Below are 21,257 nucleotides of genomic sequence, written 5' to 3' on the forward strand. Positions count from 1 at the left end.
TGCCCCGTGTGAGGCTCGAACTCACGACCTTCAGATTATGAGACTGACGCGCTGCCTAACTGCGCCAACGAGGCATGTGCTCTGACTCGTGTGAGCGGTGAAGCCCTATATTGTAGATCACCTGCAAAAATGCTGCTCACCACTGGTCTAAGTGGTCTAAGGCGCTGCGTTCAGTTCGCAGTCTCCCCTGGAGGCGTGGGTTCGAATCCCACTTCTGACAAACCTAACCTTTGGCTGCGGGCTCAAGCTAGAGTCTTTAACCCTCTGGCAAGTTTATCCAGAAATGCAGTAATGTTGACAAAGCACTGCAATTCAGTTCATGCTAGAATTAACCAAACATTAAAGTAACACTGACCTGAAGTACATGGCCTTTAAAGTAACACTTTAGTGCACTACACTACGGAAACTTGAGTGGAACGTCAGTCCCACCTCTTCTAGGTTACGCTTGTTCAAAAGCGACTGAAACTATAGACTGCCCAGTGTTTTTAACCTGGCAAAAAGTCGCTAATTTTGTTGTGTTACGACCCTGCGTTCCGCTTGCTCGACTGTTGGTGGCGGTTTTGCTCAGAGAGAGCTTGGGAGATCGCACACCCCTGCTTCCTCATTATCCTTAATTATGAAGAGGATAAAACAGTGGATTGAACATCTTCTCTTCACTTTCGACCAGAGGATTGACAGCCTCTGGCGAAGTCATTCGAACCTTTGATTTACAGCCCATACTAGCCTTCTTTTACTCCCCAACTGGATTATGATTTTTCCCCTTTTGATTTGAAACCCTAGACTTTGTTATATTTAGTTAATTGTGATTTTTGAGGACAAATAAAATCTTGCAAGTCATTTTGGTGTACTTGTTTACTTTATGTATGGCCGAAACGAGCTGGCCGTAACATAAATTGGGAGTCTCGTCCGCGATCCTATCGGGGTAGGAAACGTTGGTAAGTATGGGTTGTATCTGTGTATGTTTTTGTGAATGGTTACCTTTATAAATGAACTCTGGTGAATTAGAGTGTTTCCAGCTGTATTGTGAATACAATCCTTCCGACGGAGCACTGTTTGTTGTTTTGTTTTGTTATTTTGCCTTTCTTGTTTTTGGAGGTTATCCTGGGTGGAGATTAAATCTCTGTAGGGGGTACGCTTCCGGACTTTCAGTTTGACTGATAGTTGCAGAGTTCAGCGTTTAATGTCGCCTCGAGCCCGGTAAATCTCTGAAGACTAGGTAAGATTTAGTTAGTGTTTTTCTGAGTTAGGAGCTGGAGTTCTCTTATATTATAAATGGTAAATCCATTCTACAAAAATAAAAAAGTTAAATCGTTGCGTTTGCGCGTATAGTGCAGTTTATTTTGCGCTTACACTGTGTTTTGACTTGTGGGAAGTCTTTGGACATTTTTGTGAATGAGATTGTGTAATACGGTGACGTAGTTCCTTTTTGAAGCAGTGGCTTATGGGAATTGTATTTCGAGTGAACAGCGTCTCACGTGTGTTAGCTAGTAGTTTCGTTTGTCTTATTGTGTATAAAACATACGAACAAAATGTCTTCGGTGGTCGAGGATTCCTTTGCGTGTCCATCAGAAGCTTTGCTTGAGAGTTGTACAAAGGAGCAGTTGGTGCAAATCGCCGAACGCTTGAGTGTTGATTTTACTTCTCAAGAGAAGAGGCTGAAGGAGACTATGGTGACTACTCTGAAGCGGTCACTTGTTGATAGAGGAGTTATAGAGGTAAACACTGAGTTAATCACTCCGAGTGAATCATTTGTGTCTACTCCTGTTGAGGTTTATAGTGAAAGTGAGACAAAATTTCCAGAGTTGTCTTTGCAAGAGAAGCAACTGTGTTTAGATGCCGCGAAATTTGTGCAGAACGTGATGATCGCGCTATGAAAGAGCGAGCGGTAGAGAGAGAATTTGAAGAGAGAAAATTAAATCAACAGTTAGCTATGCGGAAAATGGAGCTTGAGTTAGAGAGGGAACGTGAAGAGAGAACATTTCAGTTAGAGAGGGAACGTGACGAGAGAGCGTTTCAGATAAAAAAGATGGAGTTAGAATTAGCAGCATAGACAGCTGAAGGTTCACAAGCGAATGTGCCTCCTGTTCCACAATGGCATGCGAATGCAGGTGAACCTGTATTTGACGTTCACAGGAATATAAGATTAGTGCCGCCATTTTCTGAAAAGGAAGTGGATAAATATTTATATCATTTTGAACGTGTTGCTTTGTCCATGAAATGGCCGAAAAGCTTTTGGACTTTATTGTTGCAGTGTGTGTTTACAGGTAAAGCTCAATAAGTTTATTCTGCACTCTCACTGGAACAGATTGGGGAGTATGATGTGGTGAAATTTGCTGTGTTGCATGCATATGAACTTGTGCCTGAGGCATATTGTCAAAAATTTAGGAATTTGAGTAAAGCTGATGAATGTACTTATGTTGAATTTGCAAGAGGGAAAGAGGACCTATTTGATCGTTGGAGCATTTCAATGAAAGTTACAACTAAGGAGCAATTAAGAGAATTCGTGCTCTTAGAGGAGTTTAAACATTGTGTTCCTCATGCTGTAGCTAGGCATCTCACTGAACACAAGGTGAATACACTTTCAGAAGCTGCTATCATGGCTGATGAATTTGTGTTAACCCATGGGTCATTCAGTGCAGTAGGTCTTAAAACCAACAATATGAGTAACTCTAAGTTTTGCTTTCAACCTAAGACAAAGTCTTATGTGATGAGTAGGAATAGTAAGACAACAGTGGCTGAACATTCTAGTAAACCTGCACTCTCATGGGACATGGTTTGCTTTTATTGTAAGAAGCCTGGTCATAAAATATCGGACTGTCTCACTCTCGAGAAGAAAGAGAGATTGTCGAAATATGTTGCTTTGGTTTCTGCTTCATCATTGATTATTGACACTTGTGATGAGAAAGATCGTCATTCATCTAGTTCTAGTGATAAATCTGTTGATCAGTGTATAACTTCTGTTGATTATGCACCCTTTATCACTGAGGGAAATGTGTCATTGCCTGGTTCAAACGAAACGGTGCCAGTACGTCTTCTTCGAGATACGGGAGCTGCGCAGTCGTTTCTTTTAGAGGGAATTTTGCCTTTGACTTCTGAAACCGCTACTGGAACTCATGTATTAGTGCGAGGGTTTGAGATGAGGTTTACTGAAGTGCCTTTGCATCGAATCCATCTTTCCTCTGCCATTGTATCTGGTGAAGTAGTAGTTGGTGTTCGTCCTGCACTTCCAGTTCCTGGGATTACATTTTGGGAAATGATTTAGCTGGTGAGAATGTTTGGGGAAGGAGTGATGTGGCAGCTCCACCCATAATAGCATCTACACCTAGGAAATCTGATGTTGGAAATTGTAGAGAATCTCGTGATTTGTTTCCAGCTTGTGCAGTCACTCAATCAATGGCTAAACCATTAATTGAAAATGAAGTTGAAGTTCCACTGCATGACACCTTCTTTTATACTGTTCATACAGGTGACTCAGGATCTGATGTGTCCAAATGTCCTGAGCAGAGAGACCTGAAATCCTGTTCTTCGTTGTCTTGTGATCACAAAGATTCGACAGTGTTGCGACATGAATCTACCGATACATCAGAGGTTCTGTCCACTCCTGAGAAAACCAATGGTGATCTCTCTGATGTTGATTGTTCTCTGACTTCTTTGTTACAGATTTTTCGAGAGGATTTGATTAGAGCTCAACAGAGCGACGACAGTCTTAAAACCTTATTCTCTGAAGTAGGGTCTAAGAAATGTTCTGATCCTCAGTCTTCTTCGTACTTTCTTGATGATGATCTGCTTTGTCGGAAAGTGCTGCTGCATGAAGATGTTTCTCTAGAACCTAAAACTCAGATTGTGAGTCAGATCACAGATCTTTTCTATAATAACTATCTGTTGAATACTCCTGATCAGAGAAAGAAAGTACAAGTATGTCACAGTAATCTGTTGAAATTGTACATAGCTCCTGTTCGTTCCATTACTGTTAATGTGGTAAACTCTTGTGATTCTTTTCCCGAATTGTCATCTTCCTTTCGTAGCCCGAGTAAGGATTCTTTGGAGAATGTTGATGAGGATGAGAGTTTTCTTTCTCGAGAAAAAGTCGACGGACGACTATAAACTCTGAGATTCTTATTAATCTTTCCTCCCATCTTTCTTATCTGACAGAGGAGGAGAGGAGTGATGTCACTGAGTTGGTGATGTCATTTCCCTCTCTTTTCCGTGATGTTCCTGGTCGTACTTCTATCATAGAACATGATATCGGCGTAGGAGCCTCGTGTCCGATTAAACAAAACGCATATCGAGACAATCCTTTTAAAAGAGTTTTGCTGAAAGGAAGAGGTGAACTATCTACTTGCTCATGATCTGGCTGAATCTAGTTTCAGTTCATAGAGTTCCCCTTGTGTTCTAGTATATAAATCTGATGGCTCATATCGATTCTGCACAGATTATCGAAAACTTAATTCTGTTACTAAGCCGGATTGCTTCCCTTTGCCTCGAGTTGATGACTGCGTCGATCATGTTGGCTCTGCCCGATATGTTAGTAAGTTCGATCTCTTAAAGGGATATTGGCAGGTGCCTTTGACTAGTAGAGCGAAGGAATTATCCACCTTCGTCACACCTGATGTTTTCCTGCAGTATACGGTTATGCCTTTCGGAGTGCGAAATGCACCCGCGACGTTCCAGCGTCTCGTAAATCGTATACTTTATGGAATGTCAGGATGTGAGGCATATCTTGACGACGTGGTGTTGTATAATTCCTCCTGGTCTGAACATCTTAACTAGATTAAAGAATTGTTTTCTCGTTTAGCAAAGGGTAATCTTACCATAAACCTCGCTAAATTGGAATTCGTGAAGGCAACCGTTACCTATTTAGGTAAAGTCGTGGGAAACAGTTGTGTAAAGCCTATTGAGACCAAGGTCGAAGCCATTTGTGACTTTCCCGTACCCACCACTCGTCGCGAATTGCGACGGTTTCTCGGTATGGTGGGATATTACCGGAGCTTCTGCGAAAATTTTGCCAGTGTAGTCTCACCTCTTACCGATTTATTGAGTCCAAAGTTGACTTTTCGGTGGTCTGAGCTCTGTCAACAGGCTTTTGAAAATTGTAAAGCATTGCTGGCGTGTGCCCCTGTTTTAACAGCCCCGGATTTTGAGAAATCTTTTAGCCTTGCAATCGATGCAAGTGCTTGTGGTGCGGGCGCTGTTCTCTTACAGGAGGGTTCGAACAAGGTTCTACATCCTGTAAGTTACTTTTCAAAAAAGTTTAATCGACATCAAAAGGTATACTCTACCATTGAGACGGAAGCTCTCGCCCTAGTGTTGGCCGTGCAACATTTTGAGGTATACCTAGGGTCAATCGCTGCACCGATTATCATCTATACGGATCATAATCCGTTGGTTTTCTCGAATCGAATGAGAAATCGAAATCAGCGACTTATGCGATGGAGTCTCATCTTACAACCTTTCCATCTTGAGATTCAACACATCCGAGGAAAAAATAATGTCATAGCTGACACACTTTCTAGAGCATAACCTAATCTCTGCGTTGTTCATTTCTATTCTTTGCATCTCTAGGGCCCAGAGTAGCTGAAGAATGAAGACTGCCCAGTGTTTTTAACATGGCAAAAAGCTGCTAATTTTTGTTGGCAGACCAAACATTTTTTATTACTGTACAGGAAACCTCAATGGCCATTTGTTTTATTTTTGTCCTTTTCTAAAGAGATTAAACCACAAACATCCGTGCAAGTGTACTGACCTGCTCAACAGAAAATCGCATACGAAATTTTTGCAAAAACCACCCACAGTTTCCACCCAGTTTCAAACTTGGGACCTTTCGCGTGTGAGTCGAACGTGATAACCACTACACTACGGAAACACGTCTTCAGGTTGCAGACATAAATCTTTAGGTGCACGCTTGTTAAAAAGCGTATAAAGGAAATGAGCGGTACACCCACCTAGCATGGCAAACAGTTTAAATTTTCTGTCAGCATCCAACCGCTGTTTCTGCTTGGTTTCAAACCGAGGACCTTTCGCGTTTTAGGCGAACGTGATGACCACTACACTACAGAAACCTATTAATGAGATGCATGGTCTTTTTCTGCACTCCAAGCAGTGTGACAGTCTGTAAAGTCCACAAACAATAGAACAGAGGTCATTCGGCATGGCACTCTGCCTACAGCTCCTTGGTACGATGGCCTTCACCTGTCTCAAAAGTAAGGGTTTTGTAGCGAATTGCAGCATTTATATTTAAAATGCCTCCACTTGTTTCTGCCCAGTTTTGAACTGAGGACCTTTGGCGTGTAAAGCAAAAGTGATAACTACTACACTACGGAAACTTGATTTGGACGTCAGTCCCACCTCTTCTAGGGTACGCTTGATCAAAAGCGACTGAAACTATAGACTGCCTAGTGTTTTTAACATCGCAAAAAGCTGCTAATTTTGTTGGCAGACCAAACATTTTGAACTGAGGACCTTTCGCATGTAAAGCCAACGTGATAACCACTACACTACGGAAACTAGATTTGGACGTCAGTCCCACCTCTTCTAGGGTACGCTTGTTCAAAAGCGACTGAAGCTATAGACTGCCCAGAGTTTTTAACATGGCAAAAAGCTGTTAATTTTGTTGGCAGACCAAACATTTTTTATTACTATACAGGAAACCTCAATGGCCATTTGTTTTATTTTTGTCCTTTTCTAAAGAGATTAAACCACAATCATCCCTGCAATTGTACTGACCTGCTCAACAGAAAATTGCATACGAAATTTTTGCAAAAACCACCCACAGTTTCCGCCCAGTTTCGAATTGGGGTCCCTTCGCGTGTGAGGAGAACATGATAACCTCTACACTATGGAAACACGTCTTCAGGTTGCAGACATAAATCTTAAGGTGCACGCTTGTTAAAAAGCGTATAAAAGAAATGAGCGCTACACCCACCTAGCGTGGCAAACAGTTTAAATTTTCTGTCAGAATCCAACCGCTGTTTCTGCTCGGTTTCGAACCGAGGACCTTTCGCGCGGGAGCCGAAAATGGTTAAGCTAACTTCCCTTAACTTTTCCCATTCATTCTCTATGGTACTGCTCAACACAATGGATGCAATATACCTTTGGCCACACGTAGACTTCCTGGCGCTGTTTCGCTTTTCGGTGGCGGGGAATTTTAAAGGGGTCATGACATGTTTTTTTGTTTTGTTTTATTATTTTCCCTTAGGTGCAATTATAGTATTACTATAGTTTTTTGTACAAAATTTTTTTACAAATATAGTGATTTATGACCTTTTCCCACCCTGTTTCTCACCTCTGATTCAAACAGTCTGTTTTGGAGGTGTTTTCCCTTTAAGAGTTCAGTGTTAACGCCCACTGTTATGATTGGCTAACGTCAGTGCTGCTTATGCATAAATTATTAACGTTTATCATTTTGTATCACACGTAGACTACACAATGCTCCACCACGTGAAACTTCGGTCTTCCGATCTTTTACCATCGTGTCAATTCTCAATTGATTTTGATTCAAATGCGCGAGGGAGTGAGAGAGAGAGAGAGAGAGAGAGAGAGAGAGAGAGAGAGAGAGAGAGAGAGAGAGAGAGAGAGAGAGAGAGAGTTTGAAGGCGCGCGCCGGGGCTCTCTCTCTCTCTCTCTCTCTGCTCGTTCTTCAGTAACATGCCCTGTCACACTCATCTGATCACTCACCGTTCAAATTAAGCTTTGGCGGGCTGCATATGCTGCAAATAAACTGCATCCGACTGTTTTCCTTGACGTCTGGATCGTATTCAGCGTATTCAAAGACTCAAACAGGAACAGCACATCTGCATAGCATCGCAGTCATCTTGTAAACAGACCCACTCGCTGCACGACAACGCATGCGATGATGCGAAATGAGGCGTAGTTGTCTTGCGCTGGAGGCGGTCATATGCAAACGACTGGTACGTCACTTCGCACCGTGACGTCACTTCATACAATGGATCTAGAACGAGCTGTATTTAGAGCTTGATTAAATAAATGCTTCGTTTATAATGGGGAGGACGTCTTAAGCTATGAAACTTGCAGGAAGTTTTAATAGTACATAGATCTCTTATACACCAAAACATCAAGGCAAATTTGGTTTCTCATGTCATGACCCCTTTAAAAAGCGTAGTGTCATCTGTCAATCAATCATTCGCAGTGGAGGAGAGGAGACCCGTTTTACGATCGGAGATATTTGTTTACCGAATTGTCAGCAAATTGTTTTGTTTTTTACAACAATTTTGTACAGTCTAAACTACCTTCAGACAGATTTTACCTCAGGTGACCACATATACATTATTATTCATATATTTTATCATTTAAATTGCATGTTGTTATCATGTAACGTAAGTTAAGTTAACTGTTAAGTTAATTGTATTGTTAATTGTGTTGAATTGATTGTGATGTTAAGAAACCCAGTAAACCAAACTCCTCGTTGTAAATACAGCTGTTATTTTATAAGAGTGTCTTTGTTTGTAACGGTGAATGTTTCATCATTGATTTCTTACTATGCAATCATATAAAATGTTTACAACTATGTGTTAACAGTGCAGTATGATGTAGTACTTTTAATGTAATTAATAAATAGTACACACAAATATAATACATTTGAATTACAAAAAAAAATGATTACAAAAAAATATGTGTGCAATTTAATGGTATAGTATATGAATAACATTTTATTGTGATAAAATAGATAATTAAACACAATAATAGTGTGTGAAAGAGGATATTGTGAAATTAATATGAATATTTATTTAATAATAAAATGGTTAATTTAATTGTTGTTTTATTTATTAAGAAATAAAATAATTGAAATCAGAATATAAGTGCGTTAATTAAGTGTGTTAATGCAACAGACCATAAACACTAATCAGCTCTTTGTGAATGTATATGTACAGCACAGCAGGATGCAGGTGAAAGTGATCTTCCCAGGCAAGATCAAAGTGTGCTTCAGGAAAGGACCGACTGGATATCTGAGACAAGATCCCTCAGATGAAGCCAAGAGGATCAAAGACAACCCCAATCTCCAGGACAAATCAGCCCCTCAAAGGGAAGACAAGGTCAAGGAGAATGCCCGCTCTGTTGTCTTCATGAGAGGAGGTGATGTGTCAGACAGAAAAGAGGTGCTTGGAGAGTATGTGCTTCAGTTTGGAAAGTACAAAGACAAATCATTCCGGTGGCTGCTAGAGAATGATGTAGGCTATACCATATTCTTGACTAAGAAGGTTGAGGAGGAGGAGGAGGAGAGAGCCGGTCAGTTTAAACCAGAGGGTCCCAAAAAGGACAGCCTACTTTCATTTCTTGAGTACAGTAGAAGCTTCCAGGAAATCGAGGACCTCCTAAATTATTTAACTGGAAGATCAGTGGCACCACCTGTGAGGAATGAAGATGACAACTTGGTTGGCTTTGGGATTAATGCAGAAAAGACTTGGAGGGATGTTTGGGAGAGCAGAGCAGATGGATATGCTGCATTTATCCTCCAGAAACAGTGCGTCACAGGCAGCAAAATGTTTCGGCTGCAGCAGTACCTCACTCAGAAAAAGAGCCAGCTTCAGAGTGTTTCAGCGGAACATGCTTCCACTGGCCTTACAGCATCTGCCTCTCATCCTCCAGGTTTGTTGACAGTACAGTTGAGTATATATAAGGTCGAATTGAAAAATTTAAATGTGGGATGACATATGATTCCCATCTTTGCTTTTATGCTTTGTTTTACAGAAATGGAGGATGATGAAGAATTGGAGAGAATGATGCTTTCTATATCCCCTCCCAAAGTCCAAGGCCAACTGAGTAAGAAAACCTCACACAGACAAATTTTTGGATCAGTAAGATTTTTTTACTAAGTCTGTTATTTGATTCAAATACAAAATAAAACAGTCAAAATTGTGAAATATTATTAGATTTCAAAATAGCTGTTTTCTATGTGAATATATAATAAAGTGTAATTTATTTATGTGATCAAAGCTGAATTTTCACCATCATTACTCCAGTATTCAGTGTCACATGATTCTGATGATTCGGTGCTCAAGAAACATTTCTCATTATTATCATTGTCAACAATTGTATTATTGTTACAGTATTACAGTACAACAAATAGTTATTTACATTTTTATTTCAGGATTCTTTGATGAATAGAAAGTTCAAAAGAACAGCATTTATCTGAAATAGAATCTTTTGTAACATTAAACACTATTGTTCAAAAGTTTGGGGTCAGTAAGAATTGTTAGTTATTTTTGGGGGGAAATAAATAAAATAAATCAATACTTTTATTCACGATGGATGGATTAAATTCATCAAAAGTTACAGTAAAGGCATTTATAATGTTACAAAAGTTTCTATTTCAACACACACTATTTATTGTGGTTGCTATATCCATATTTTTCTGAATGTACACCCGTATGAATGTGGAGTATTGCTGTAAAAGAGCTTAATGCTCAGTCAATTTTCCCTGAATAAACAACAGTTGATGATATTTATAATTCCATCCTTTCATACCAATCTTTGGTTTGTTCTTTTTCCATAGAAGTGGAGGAAGGTGAAGAATTGGGGAGGATGATGCTACCCACATTTTCATCTAAAATTCCAGACCAACTGAGTGAGAACCACATACATATACATACATGCTCTATCAAACTGCATTCATTTCCATGAAACATCATTACATTTTTATACAGCGTTATTCAAGATGGTAAATGTTTGGCATGTTACATTGTTTCTGCGCTTTGCTATATATATATATATACTGAATATATACATACAAGCTACAGTATGGATTTTCACAGCAGCTTCGGTAACAAATTCGAGACAAATTCTGCTGTAAAGCAGCTCTAACAAGCCAATTGTGACATTATTCAGCTCAAGTCACTTCAGTATTGATTCAGTTCAATTCAAGATTCAGATCAATTGTGCATACATACTGTATATACAGTGTATTTGTGCATATAAATGTACATGTGACTCCTGTACACACCACTGTACACTGAACAAGCAGAAGGCACGTAGCAGTGCTTTACATTTTTCACATCTGTGTGTAGTTTGGTGTGTACTGAACTTTAACAGTAAAGGGTTTTATATGTCATTGTGTCTGTTTATGTTATAAATGCTTGAAAGTTTAATTATCTTCACAATGATCACTTCACTTCACTATTATCTTGCCAGGCTATTCCAGTAAAAAGCAAATCAGTTTTTTTTTTCATTTACTGTTTACCAGCCTCTCTTAGTGAAAGACCATGGTTGATTACATGGTCAATGAATGGACAATTTCATCACTGACTACTGTTCTTCCAGCCCTTGGAATGCCACCACCACACATTCTTACACCTCAACCTTGCCCTCTCCTTGAGCCTGCTCTTCTCCCTGCTCCTCTCACTGCACCTCTCACTGCATCTCTCACTGCACCTCTCACTGCATCTCTCACTGCACCTCTCACTGCATCTCTCACTGCACCTCTCACTGCATCTCTCACTGCACCTCTCACTGCATCTCACAATGCACCTTTCACTGCACCTCTCACTGCATCTCTCACTGCATCTCTCACTGCACATCTCACTGCATCTCACAATGCACCTCTCACTGCACCTCTCACAATGCACCTCTCACTGCATCTCACACTGCATCTCTCACTGCGCCTCTCACTGCACCTCTCACTGCACCTCTCACTGCATCTCTCACTGCACCTCTCACTGCATCTCTCACTGCATCTCTCACTGCACCTCTCACTGCATCTCTCACTGCACCTTCTCCCTGGGCCCCTTGGTCTTACTCTTCCTCATCCAGACATTACAGTGTTTGTCTTTTTCTGTTTATGTGTCCAAAAACATCACTCCTCAAAGTCCTCCTTTTACTGTATAAGTGTCAATGTAATAGGAAAAAATAACCCCTGCCACTGAGTCTAAGCCAGACTGGAATCAGCTATGGTTGGCCCAATTTACCCAACATAAATCAGCTGTGTCAATTATTCAATTGTTTGTTTATTATCAGCTGAGATATATTGTTTTTGAACTGTTACTATTGCAGAAGCAGAGGTTTTTATACTGTATCTAAGGTTTGGAATATTGTTTTTGCTATTGTGGGATGGTGTGTGTTAACAATTGTAAGTACTACAAAAACAATCCATAATTTTGTTGGGAGGTATAGCTTTATTGTATTTAGAGTTTTGAAAATGTGACAACTGGTTGGACAAACGCTTGAGACCACATCGCCTTTGAGACCAGTGCAGGAAACCATGCTCTGTCAATGTAAGGACTTAATGTAACATAATTTTACTTAATAAAATTTAAAACACATTTAACATATTTAACAAATATAATGCTCATCTATGACTAATGTCAACCATGTCATCCTGCAGCCCTCCTCCCAGTGACCTCTGCAGAATCTATAGCCTCTACTCCTCCCTCAGGCCCCCCTGCAACTGCTGTCCAGTCGGGACTCCTTGCAGCCTTTACTCCACCCACAGCACTCCCTGCAGTCTCTGCTGGGCACCCCCCAACTCAGATGGAGGAGAAGCCAGCACTTCCACCACTGCCAGGCTATGAGCAGGATGTAAGCCAATGGAACTGCTCTCACCAGCAGAGAATCTGGATGAAAACAGAAATGGAAGCCTTGGGACTGTGGCCAGGCTCTAGACCGGTGAGACATCCAATGAACATGATCTCCTTGTGGTGTTACCCACCTCAGCCTGAGCTTATTGATGCTGTCTATAAGTTGCCATCACCGAAATACTTTCAACTTCATCCATTCTTCATTTGGAAACCAGAGCACTCCATTATGGAAAGAGTCCGCAACAACTACACTCTGCCATGTCTGAACGGCTGTCCGAATCCTCACGTTGTCTCATCAGGAGTTGGATGACCCCGTGTCATTATTGGTACAAGCAGCCAGTACTACATGCTGGCCTCTCGGCTCAGCTGTAAAGTCTGTAAAAAGTAATGGTATGCAGACAAACCTCAATGGATGGACATACTGCCAAGTCGATTCTGCAACATTTTTCCAGCTTTTCGTATGCACAAGAAGGCCATATGTAAGACTGTGATGGACGAGTTGCGGCGCACAGCAAAGTCTCCCAATGATATGGCCAATCAGTTGAACGAAGCTCTCAACCTCAGGTATGAGCGTGCACACCTGGCTTACCTGTCCACTGTTAAGAATGTGCTGGATGGAGACAGTGGACTTTATGGTCAGCAGACCATCACAGGGGCACTAAGAGCAACAAATACTCCTGCTCCATTTGGTGAGTATGGTGATGTGGTCGGCTGGTGTGGAGTAACAGTCTCACCCCACTACTTGGTTGACTGCCTCATTCAGGAGTACCATAGGCAGGAGAGCACAATCAATTTGCTCCTTAAAGCCACATTTGGACAAATATTAAGGGCTGACCATACCCGCAAGGTGGCCCGGAAGGTTGTGCTTGCATCAGGTACTATGTCGTCATACGCTGTGATGAATGAAAACTGGATAATCTTGTCCTGGGTGATGCTGCAGTCTGAAAGTGATAAATCCCTGCAGCCAATAAATGCTGGGCTGTCCTGTCGTTACATTTTTGCAGAACTGCCAAAAGCCAACTATCAGTGGCTTGACCGGTAAGAACCAGCCATCACATTTTCCTTCCCACCTATATTATATTTGTAAAGTAAACAAAATATAGTATAGCAAATACATGTATCCTATTTATTTGAATGTTTAATATTTTAAATATACTTCTCTTTGTGTGTGGAACAGTGATTGCTGTGCTGCCTTCAGGATCCCAAACCCTGATCCCCAGGAGCACCTCCTCTGGGATTCTTGGAAGACCACTGAGGCTATAGTGACTGAGGCAAACTCTGGGCATCTCATCGACACCTGTGCCTCCCGCAAAGAATATAATAGCAACATCAACATCAAGCTGGACTTGTTCCACTGCATGCGGTGGTTCTCCAGAGAGTGTACTTCAGAGCACCATCCACTGCACAGTGCTTTCTGCAAGTTTCTGTCAGCAGCTTTTAGTGTTGTGGACCAGATGGACCTACAGAGACTGAAGCAGGCTTATGTCTTCTGTGGGATAGTGCCTGCAAATCCAACAAAGAAGCATATCAGGGAGCACTGTCGCACTAGGGTCCCACACCCCAAAGAGCTGCTGGAGAGAGTGGAGAGAGTTCTCCAAGATTCTTTTTAGAATGAGATCCTGATGGTGGGCCACTGTTCAAACCATCGATGTTGAAGGTATGGAGGATTCAGCGATACCACATCCTCAGAGGCTGCCTGAGTGACCCAGAGATTGAAGAGGGGATCCTCTATAGGCATGCTGGAACGGTCCAGCTGAACCATGTGAAGGGGGAGGCGGCAGCTGTACCCGTGTGGATCCCTGTGAGAGGCACCTCTCAGCAGGAGGGATTCCATTTTCATCAGGCGAGATGGGTCACAGGCACTCAGGTATCCACAGAACTTATCCAGGCGCTGGGCATGATTGGAGTGGCTCGCTGGAATTTCAAGCGCCTTGTGGACCTGAAGCAGCCTGGAGTGAAGCTGCCTGCAGTTTTTGATCCTGTGCTGATCATGGAACTGAACAAGCCATCAGACATGGTGACAGGCCAGGCCAAGTACCCTGCCTTAATTATCTCACACACAGACACCGGAGAAAGGTTTGGACTGCAGTATGTTGTCGTCCTGTCCCCCTGGACTGGGACAAGCACAAGTCCCAGAAGGTACCTGTTGCAGAGGAGGGAGAGCATCAGTCCTCACAGCCATCTGCTCTCAGTGAGATATTCCCACCTGATGACACAACTGAGGAGGTGAGGGGGGAACACTTTGCTCAGCTAAACTTGACTGTTGTACTTACAAACATCCCCATTCACTATAATCCAAATCTAATATGTAATTACTGATTCTAACCCAAATTAATTACTCTATGCTCCAGGATGACATCTTTGGTGTGGCTTCTCCTGGCTCAGAAACAATGATCCAGCCTGCACAGCCCACCAGTGTAAAAGGTGATTCAGCTCACATCTTCATCCCTTAATTATTCCTTATTTATATGAATACTACATATATTTTAGAGATAAAGGTGAAAATGATTTACTTATTCTGTCCCTTTTCCTCTCTTTTAGATGAGATGACACCACCACTGCCCTTTGCTCCCTCTCCACGAGCTGCTCGCACAGGTTCCATCAAGGCAGGGGGTATACTTTTTTTCCTAGACCATTTTCGGTGGACACAGCCCATGAGGGATTCCATTGTTGGCCTTCTGGCAAAGTACCATAGGCAGAAAGACCTTCTCACCCAAGTGGATGCGGAGTATGCTGCCCTCGTGCAGGCTGCCTCCAGGGATCTGTTGTGAACTTTTTCTTCTCAAGTGTAGAAAAGATAGAGTTGCAGACCAGGAGATTGTTGAGGTATAAGTTCTTTATTTCGTCGCTGTAGTCATCTCAATCAAGTCTAGTCTAAGGGAACTTTACATTGCAGTTTACATACATTTTAAGGGGGTGGGATTAATTTCATAGTGGAGGGGACTCTTGAACAAAACATGTAAAGGAAAGTACATGATTCAGCTGGTTACCTGATTTCATCAGGTAACAGTGTAACTCAGAGCCTTGAGATGCTAATCCAATCAGCCAATCAACAAAACCTTTTGACCTGACCTTTGAGATGTGACAAGAGGTTAATGTCCAAAACCTTGATTGCCTCAAAAATGGAAAACAGTGTGTGCACTTTCTCAGTTAAAATACTGTTGAACCTAAATTAAAACATTTAAATAAATTTGTAATCCTACATTTCCCCCTTTGAGAATTCTAAATAACTCTCACATTATATACAAATTTAAACAATTAAAAATTCATTCTTGTAACTTGTGATCGTTACAGGCACATAATGCGTGTTCTATGTTTGCTTTTCTGCAATTGCATGCTGACACAGAAACAAACATGCAATTTTAGGGTCCATGACGTTCCTACAGGTAATAGTCCACGGTGATTTTCTTGTGAGAGGCGTAATTCATATGTTGAATGAAACACCATACTGTGGACGCATAGATAGTACGCCAGTATAACAAACAACAACATAATTACTATTTCCTTTATCCACAGCCAGGGTTTCCCAATCAAGTTTCCGAACCATGAAGAATTATCTTGTCATCTGGTGTAATTTTGCTGAAAGATCAAGAATGTCTTGTTGGATTTTGTTCAAGTTCTCTGTTGGATCCATTAACCTGGTGCAGCATGGTTGCACCAGGTCCGATGATGGTGCAGGCTCCTCCTTGTGTTGAATCCAAGGCCACTCTGTTCTGTAAGATCATTATCTTGTGCGAAGCGAGAGTGTCTGTCATGTTACTGGTACGACAATCTTGATCATGTTGAAGGATGACTGAAGGTTTCGTATGTGAGTCTCTGCGTTGTGTATTTTTTTCTTTTTCTTTTCTTTATCCTTTTGTGATAGTTGGCTCGGAAGTGGGTCAAGTTGTTTCTTGAGGTTTTCTTGTGGCTTCATACGCAGATGACGAGGTCAGTGCGTATGGGTCTCGGGAAGTCATCAGTGGTATCTGCACAGAGTAAGAAAGAAAACAAAAGACAGGAGAGCAGTATTTGTTCAAACACTAGGATTGTGAACTTTTTCTGATTCTGCTAGACAGTGGAGCAGTATTTGTTCAAACACTAGGGTTGTAAACTTTTCTGAGTCTGCTATTTTTGTTCCCTCTTTCCCTATTTCTTAATTATGTGTAACGAGGCTGTTCAACAAAGAAAAACCGGGATGAAAAGCTGGGCACTTTGTGGTGTCAGATTTGACCTGAGAAAAAGGTAGCCCTTGAAGGTTAGACATGTCTGGATTGAGATTGGCGGGCCACCTGGAGAGTGTCGACAATGGCCCTGGGTTTACCTCCAGTATCTCAGTAGAACGGCAAAAAGAAAGAGCAGAAACACAACAGTTAGATCCCCAACCTTTAACTACACCTCTTGACCAGTCAATATTTGGGTTGTGAAAAGTTAGCCATGGAAACCCAAGAACTAAGGGGAGTTCTGGTGACTGGATGAGAAAAAAACTGTATTAGTTCCTTGTGACTCCCAATTTCAAACTGAATAAGCGAAGTGCAGTGACTAACCTGTCCCGACCCCAGAGGTCTGCCATCAAGAGCCGTGATGGTTAGAGGTTTCTGGAGGAGCACGGATGGGATGCCCAAACGTCTGGCTACATCTTGGTCCAAAAAGTTCCCAGCAGCACTAAGCTGGTGATTCTGGTTGTCGTGGAAGATGGTGGCTTGGATCGTAACTCCAGAGGTTGCAGGATGAGGGAAGATATCTACTTTCGTTCCAGTTCCCCCTTTCCTGGAGGAGAACTGGCTTTTCCCGACAGTTCAGGACAGTTGGATCGGAAATGACCAGACTTTCCACAGTACAGACAGCGTCGCTCTCTCATCCGTCGATCCCTTTCTGTCTGGGTTAATCTAGTTCTACCCAGCTGCATGGGCTCCTCCAGATCACTGGGTTTCCAGAGTGGTTCAACAGTATTGGAAGATACCTGAGGACGATACGCACTGGTGTCCCAACGTCGTTCCTGTTGTCCTTCTCGGATACGATGATCTACTCAGATAGCCACCTCGATTAGGGATTCCAAATCCGGAGAAGGGTCTCTAAATGCTAACTCATCCTTGAGTTCTGGAGACAAGGCCTGGTGGAATGTGGCCCTCAAGGCTCGCTGGTCCCATCCACTCTCTGAAGCTAGGGTACGAAACTCAATGGCGAACTCCGCCACACTTCGAGTGCCTTGAGAGAGTCGAAGCAAACGGTAGTCCACATCACCTGTGCAGGCCGGATGTTGGAAGACTTTCTTCATTTCAGCAATGAAGCTGTTACTGTTTGCAGTGAGTGGTGCATGTTGGTCCCACAAAGCCGAGGCCCAGTCTAAAGCCTTGCCAGTAAGAAGGGTAATGATGTAAGCAACCTTGCTGCTCTCTGTGGGGAAGCTGCCAGGTTGTAGTTGAAATACTAGGGTGCATTGGGTGACAAACCCCCGACACTTCTCAGGACTGCCATCAAATCGTTCCGGTGCTGGTAATTTGGGTTCTGACAGGGAAACTACCACTGCTTGAGAAGGATTACCATGTGTCGGCTGAGATTCTTGAGCTGAAGGGCCTGGAGTCTGAAGATTTAAACGTTGAAGAATATCAGTAAGGATCTGGGGGGTATTGCACAAAAGCAAGATAAGGGATTAAGCTGGGATTTTCCAGTTATCCTGGCTGAATTTAGCCCTTACTTGGTTGCATGAAGGGAGGCTAAATTAATCTACATTAAGTTACTATGGAGATTTACACTTTGCAGCTAGCCTGCTCCGGAGCAGGCTAACAACCAGGCTAAGATTAATCCTAGTGATTTATCGGCTAGTTCCTCCCTAAATCCTACTAGATATAAATGTGTTTTAGTCACTTCATGGTCCTGCATTAAAATACTAGATACACTGTCATTCATCTAAGTATGCGTACTGTTATTTTAGTTATTATTGAAAACTGCTGTTCATTTCACTGTCAGAGGTTTGATGAATATATATATATTATTCGAGATTTAAAGCGTTTATTGTCATACACCCAGTGAGGAAAGCAGATTTTCCTGAGCAATTATTACTTTGCTGTCCACAATGAATGCCAACACAGTGCAAAATAACTATACTATACAATATGATAAATAGAATATAGACTATGTATATCTATATATGCAAGTATAGAGTAGAAATGTACTGTTGAATGAGAAAAAAAATTTTTTGCAGTTGATGAGATAATAAGAAATGGCTCATGAAGTTGCAAATGTGGTTTCAATTAAGTCCGTAACGAGGTCAATATGTAGTATATATAGACTAAAGATTTGTGTGTTTCCTATTCACAATGGCTTGTCCTTTGTTGGATGATGTAGTTGATGAGGAAGTTTTAATACTCAGACGAGCATTCAGGCATGAAAGAGTCTTCCGAGATAGGGCAGACCCATTGGCCTTTTCAGACGAATATCTGACTGAGAGGTACAGATTCTCAGGTGATGGCATCAGATATTTGTGTAGGCTGCTGGGTCCAAACATACAGCACAAGACAGCACGGAGCCATGCTCTCATTGTCCCACAGATGGTCTGCGTAGCACTGCGATTCTTTGCAAGTGGCATGTTTCTGTATTCTGTCGGTGATGCAGAAAACCTCAATAAAGCCACTATTTGCCGCACAATAAGAAATGTAAGTCTGGCATTGAAATCTCTTGTGCACATATTTATCACCTTCCCTGGTCACAGAAGATTCATCCACATCAAGGAGGAGTTCTACAAGATTGCAGGTTACACGAATAATAACAGATTACTACAAAATGTTACATTAGCATAGTCACAGTATGACACTCATTATTTTGTGTTACAGCTTTTCCTAATGTAATTGGTACAGTGGATTGCACCCATATTCGTATCCAACGCCCCTCAGGGGCACATGAGGGAGATTATGTTAACAGGAAATCCTTCCACAGTGTCAATGTTCAGGTAAGAATGAGTTATGGTTACTGTCAGCTACATAATTATTCTGTGCATTAAATGACCTTAATAGGCTATATATTTTTACAGATGATCTGTGATGCTGACTGCCTTATCACAAATTTAAAGACAAAGTGGCCTGGCTCAGTCCATGACTCCAGAATCTTTCGGGCAAGTAGAATTTACCAGAGACTCTCTCTAGGTAAGCCACCCCATTTTTTTAAGCACCTTGAACATCAAGGGTACAGTACTTGTAAGAATTATGTTTTGTATTCGCAGGTGAGTTCTCTGGTGTGCTGCTGGGGGACAAAGGCTATGCCTGTGAGACATTTCTGATGACTCCCCTTACAGACCCCCAAACCCCAGCACAGCAAGCTTACAACCATGCCCATGCCAAAACCAGGGCTCGAATTGAAATGACCTTCGGCCTCCTGAAATCACGATTTCAGTGCCTGCACCACCTGAGGGTCTCCCCAGACAGAGCATGTGATGTGACTGTTGCCTGCACAGTGCTGCACAATATTGCCAGCCTAAGAAAAGAAAGGGCTCCCAGAGTTGCTTTGGATGTTAATTGGGACAATGCTGCCATATTCCCAGATAACAGAAATGGAAGACTTGTTAGAGAACAATACATTGCAAATTATTTCAGTTAATTTAGTTTTGATTTAGCCCATCCCTTAATAAAGGATAATGCAGGCTATATAACTTTTTCATGTGTACATGCATTTTATTTGGAATCAGCAGCACACACTGTGGTTATCTTCCCAAATTCTAGTTCCACTTCACTGGATCAATAAATATAAAGTGTATACTTGACATTCATAAAAAAAAGTTACAAGACCACAATGGTTTTGGAATATTTTTCTTTTATTATTTTGCTGTTATCACTTGTCAGCTTGGAGCTTTGGAGAGAAAAAAAATATAATGATTAATACATTATGTTACAGTCATGGTTACAGTATGAACTGAAGTCACTTACTTCTCTTTCTAGATTTCCAGTTCTAGTTTCCTCAGTGTCTTGTGTTTAATTTGCATCTCAAGGTCCATGTCCTGCAGCTTTCTTTTGTTCACATCAATCTTGACTTCTGTCAGCTCGATCTGTCTCTTTAGATGGGTTGTGTAGAGATATCTGACAGTTTGTGAATTCTGTGAAGACCTTTTAGTTAGCATAGCAGAATTTTGGCATAATGTAAATTTACTTTAGGCAATACGCACTATGTTACCAGGCTGCTTATCAGGTTGCCCAATGTCAGGATCCTGTAACAAATAATATTTTCTATTAGTACCACTTCCCTGACTTCTTATCTATTATGAACTTATAAAAAAATTTGTCTATTTTCACAAAATACCTCGAGCCTTCTGGAGTCCAGCGACACGGTCTCATCATCGGCAGAAGTGCACTCCACTGCTGTAGATGTGGCTTCCCTCTGCCATTTCAATACTTGTATTGATATTTTTTGACAGGACATGCAAAGCCTATGATTTAATAAAGAGTACTCACCGGCAAATCATAGTCTGTTGGCTCCAAAAGTGTAAGGGTGCTACCAGCCACTATAAGGCAAAGTCACACAGTTTACAAAACAAAATATATATGGATTTCAATATTTTCCATGTGCAGTTGTATGGCAATAATGTACTTTGTATGAAGAGGCCAGTATCCCTTGCTGGGCCAGAGTCAGTGGATGTCCCTCCCTGGATCCCTTCAATCACTGGCTTCCCTTTATTTAGGTCCAGGGCCAGCTCCTCTGCTGGGGTGAAGTCTTGGGTTGGAGGGCCACCCCCCGTACCAGATATATGACTTTTTTTTTTTA

At 41.7% G+C, this 21,257-nt stretch overlaps 1 protein-coding gene, 1 long non-coding RNA gene and 2 other non-coding genes across 4 annotated transcripts; 1 reads left to right on the plus strand and 3 right to left on the minus strand.

Annotated features, from left to right (window-relative positions):
• trnam-cau (transfer RNA methionine (anticodon CAU)) lies at nucleotides 1-74 on the minus strand. The gene has a single exon. It is a non-coding gene; the product is annotated as a tRNA-Met (tRNA).
• A 5,912-nt stretch (nucleotides 75-5,986) lies between these two features.
• trnaf-aaa (transfer RNA phenylalanine (anticodon AAA)) lies at nucleotides 5,987-6,059 on the minus strand. The gene has a single exon. It is a non-coding gene; the product is annotated as a tRNA-Phe (tRNA).
• Nucleotides 6,060-12,178: 6,119 nt separating this feature from the next.
• Nucleotides 12,179-15,727, plus strand: LOC143712790 (uncharacterized). Its single transcript, XM_077204796.1, has 5 exons — nucleotides 12,179-12,224; nucleotides 12,335-13,565; nucleotides 13,705-14,753; nucleotides 14,879-14,951; nucleotides 15,069-15,727. Exons 2-3 carry the CDS (start codon nucleotides 12,940-12,942, stop codon nucleotides 14,135-14,137), a joined length of 1,059 nt encoding a protein of 352 aa, XP_077060911.1. The 5' UTR covers nucleotides 12,179-12,224; nucleotides 12,335-12,939; the 3' UTR covers nucleotides 14,138-14,753; nucleotides 14,879-14,951; nucleotides 15,069-15,727.
• Nucleotides 15,728-20,436: 4,709 nt separating this feature from the next.
• LOC143712792 (uncharacterized) lies at nucleotides 20,437-20,899 on the minus strand. Its single transcript, XR_013195087.1, has 3 exons — nucleotides 20,796-20,899; nucleotides 20,662-20,703; nucleotides 20,437-20,592 (listed from the first exon to the last, which is right to left on the minus strand). It is a non-coding gene; the product is annotated as an uncharacterized LOC143712792 (long non-coding RNA).
• Nucleotides 20,900-21,257: the final 358 nt, after the last annotated feature.

This window comes from Siphateles boraxobius, unplaced genomic scaffold (genome assembly GCF_051911475.1).
Source record: "Siphateles boraxobius isolate OS27281-9 unplaced genomic scaffold, OSU_SipBor_1 51, whole genome shotgun sequence".
In the NCBI taxonomy this organism is placed as follows: Eukaryota; Metazoa; Chordata; class Actinopteri; order Cypriniformes; family Leuciscidae; genus Siphateles; species Siphateles boraxobius.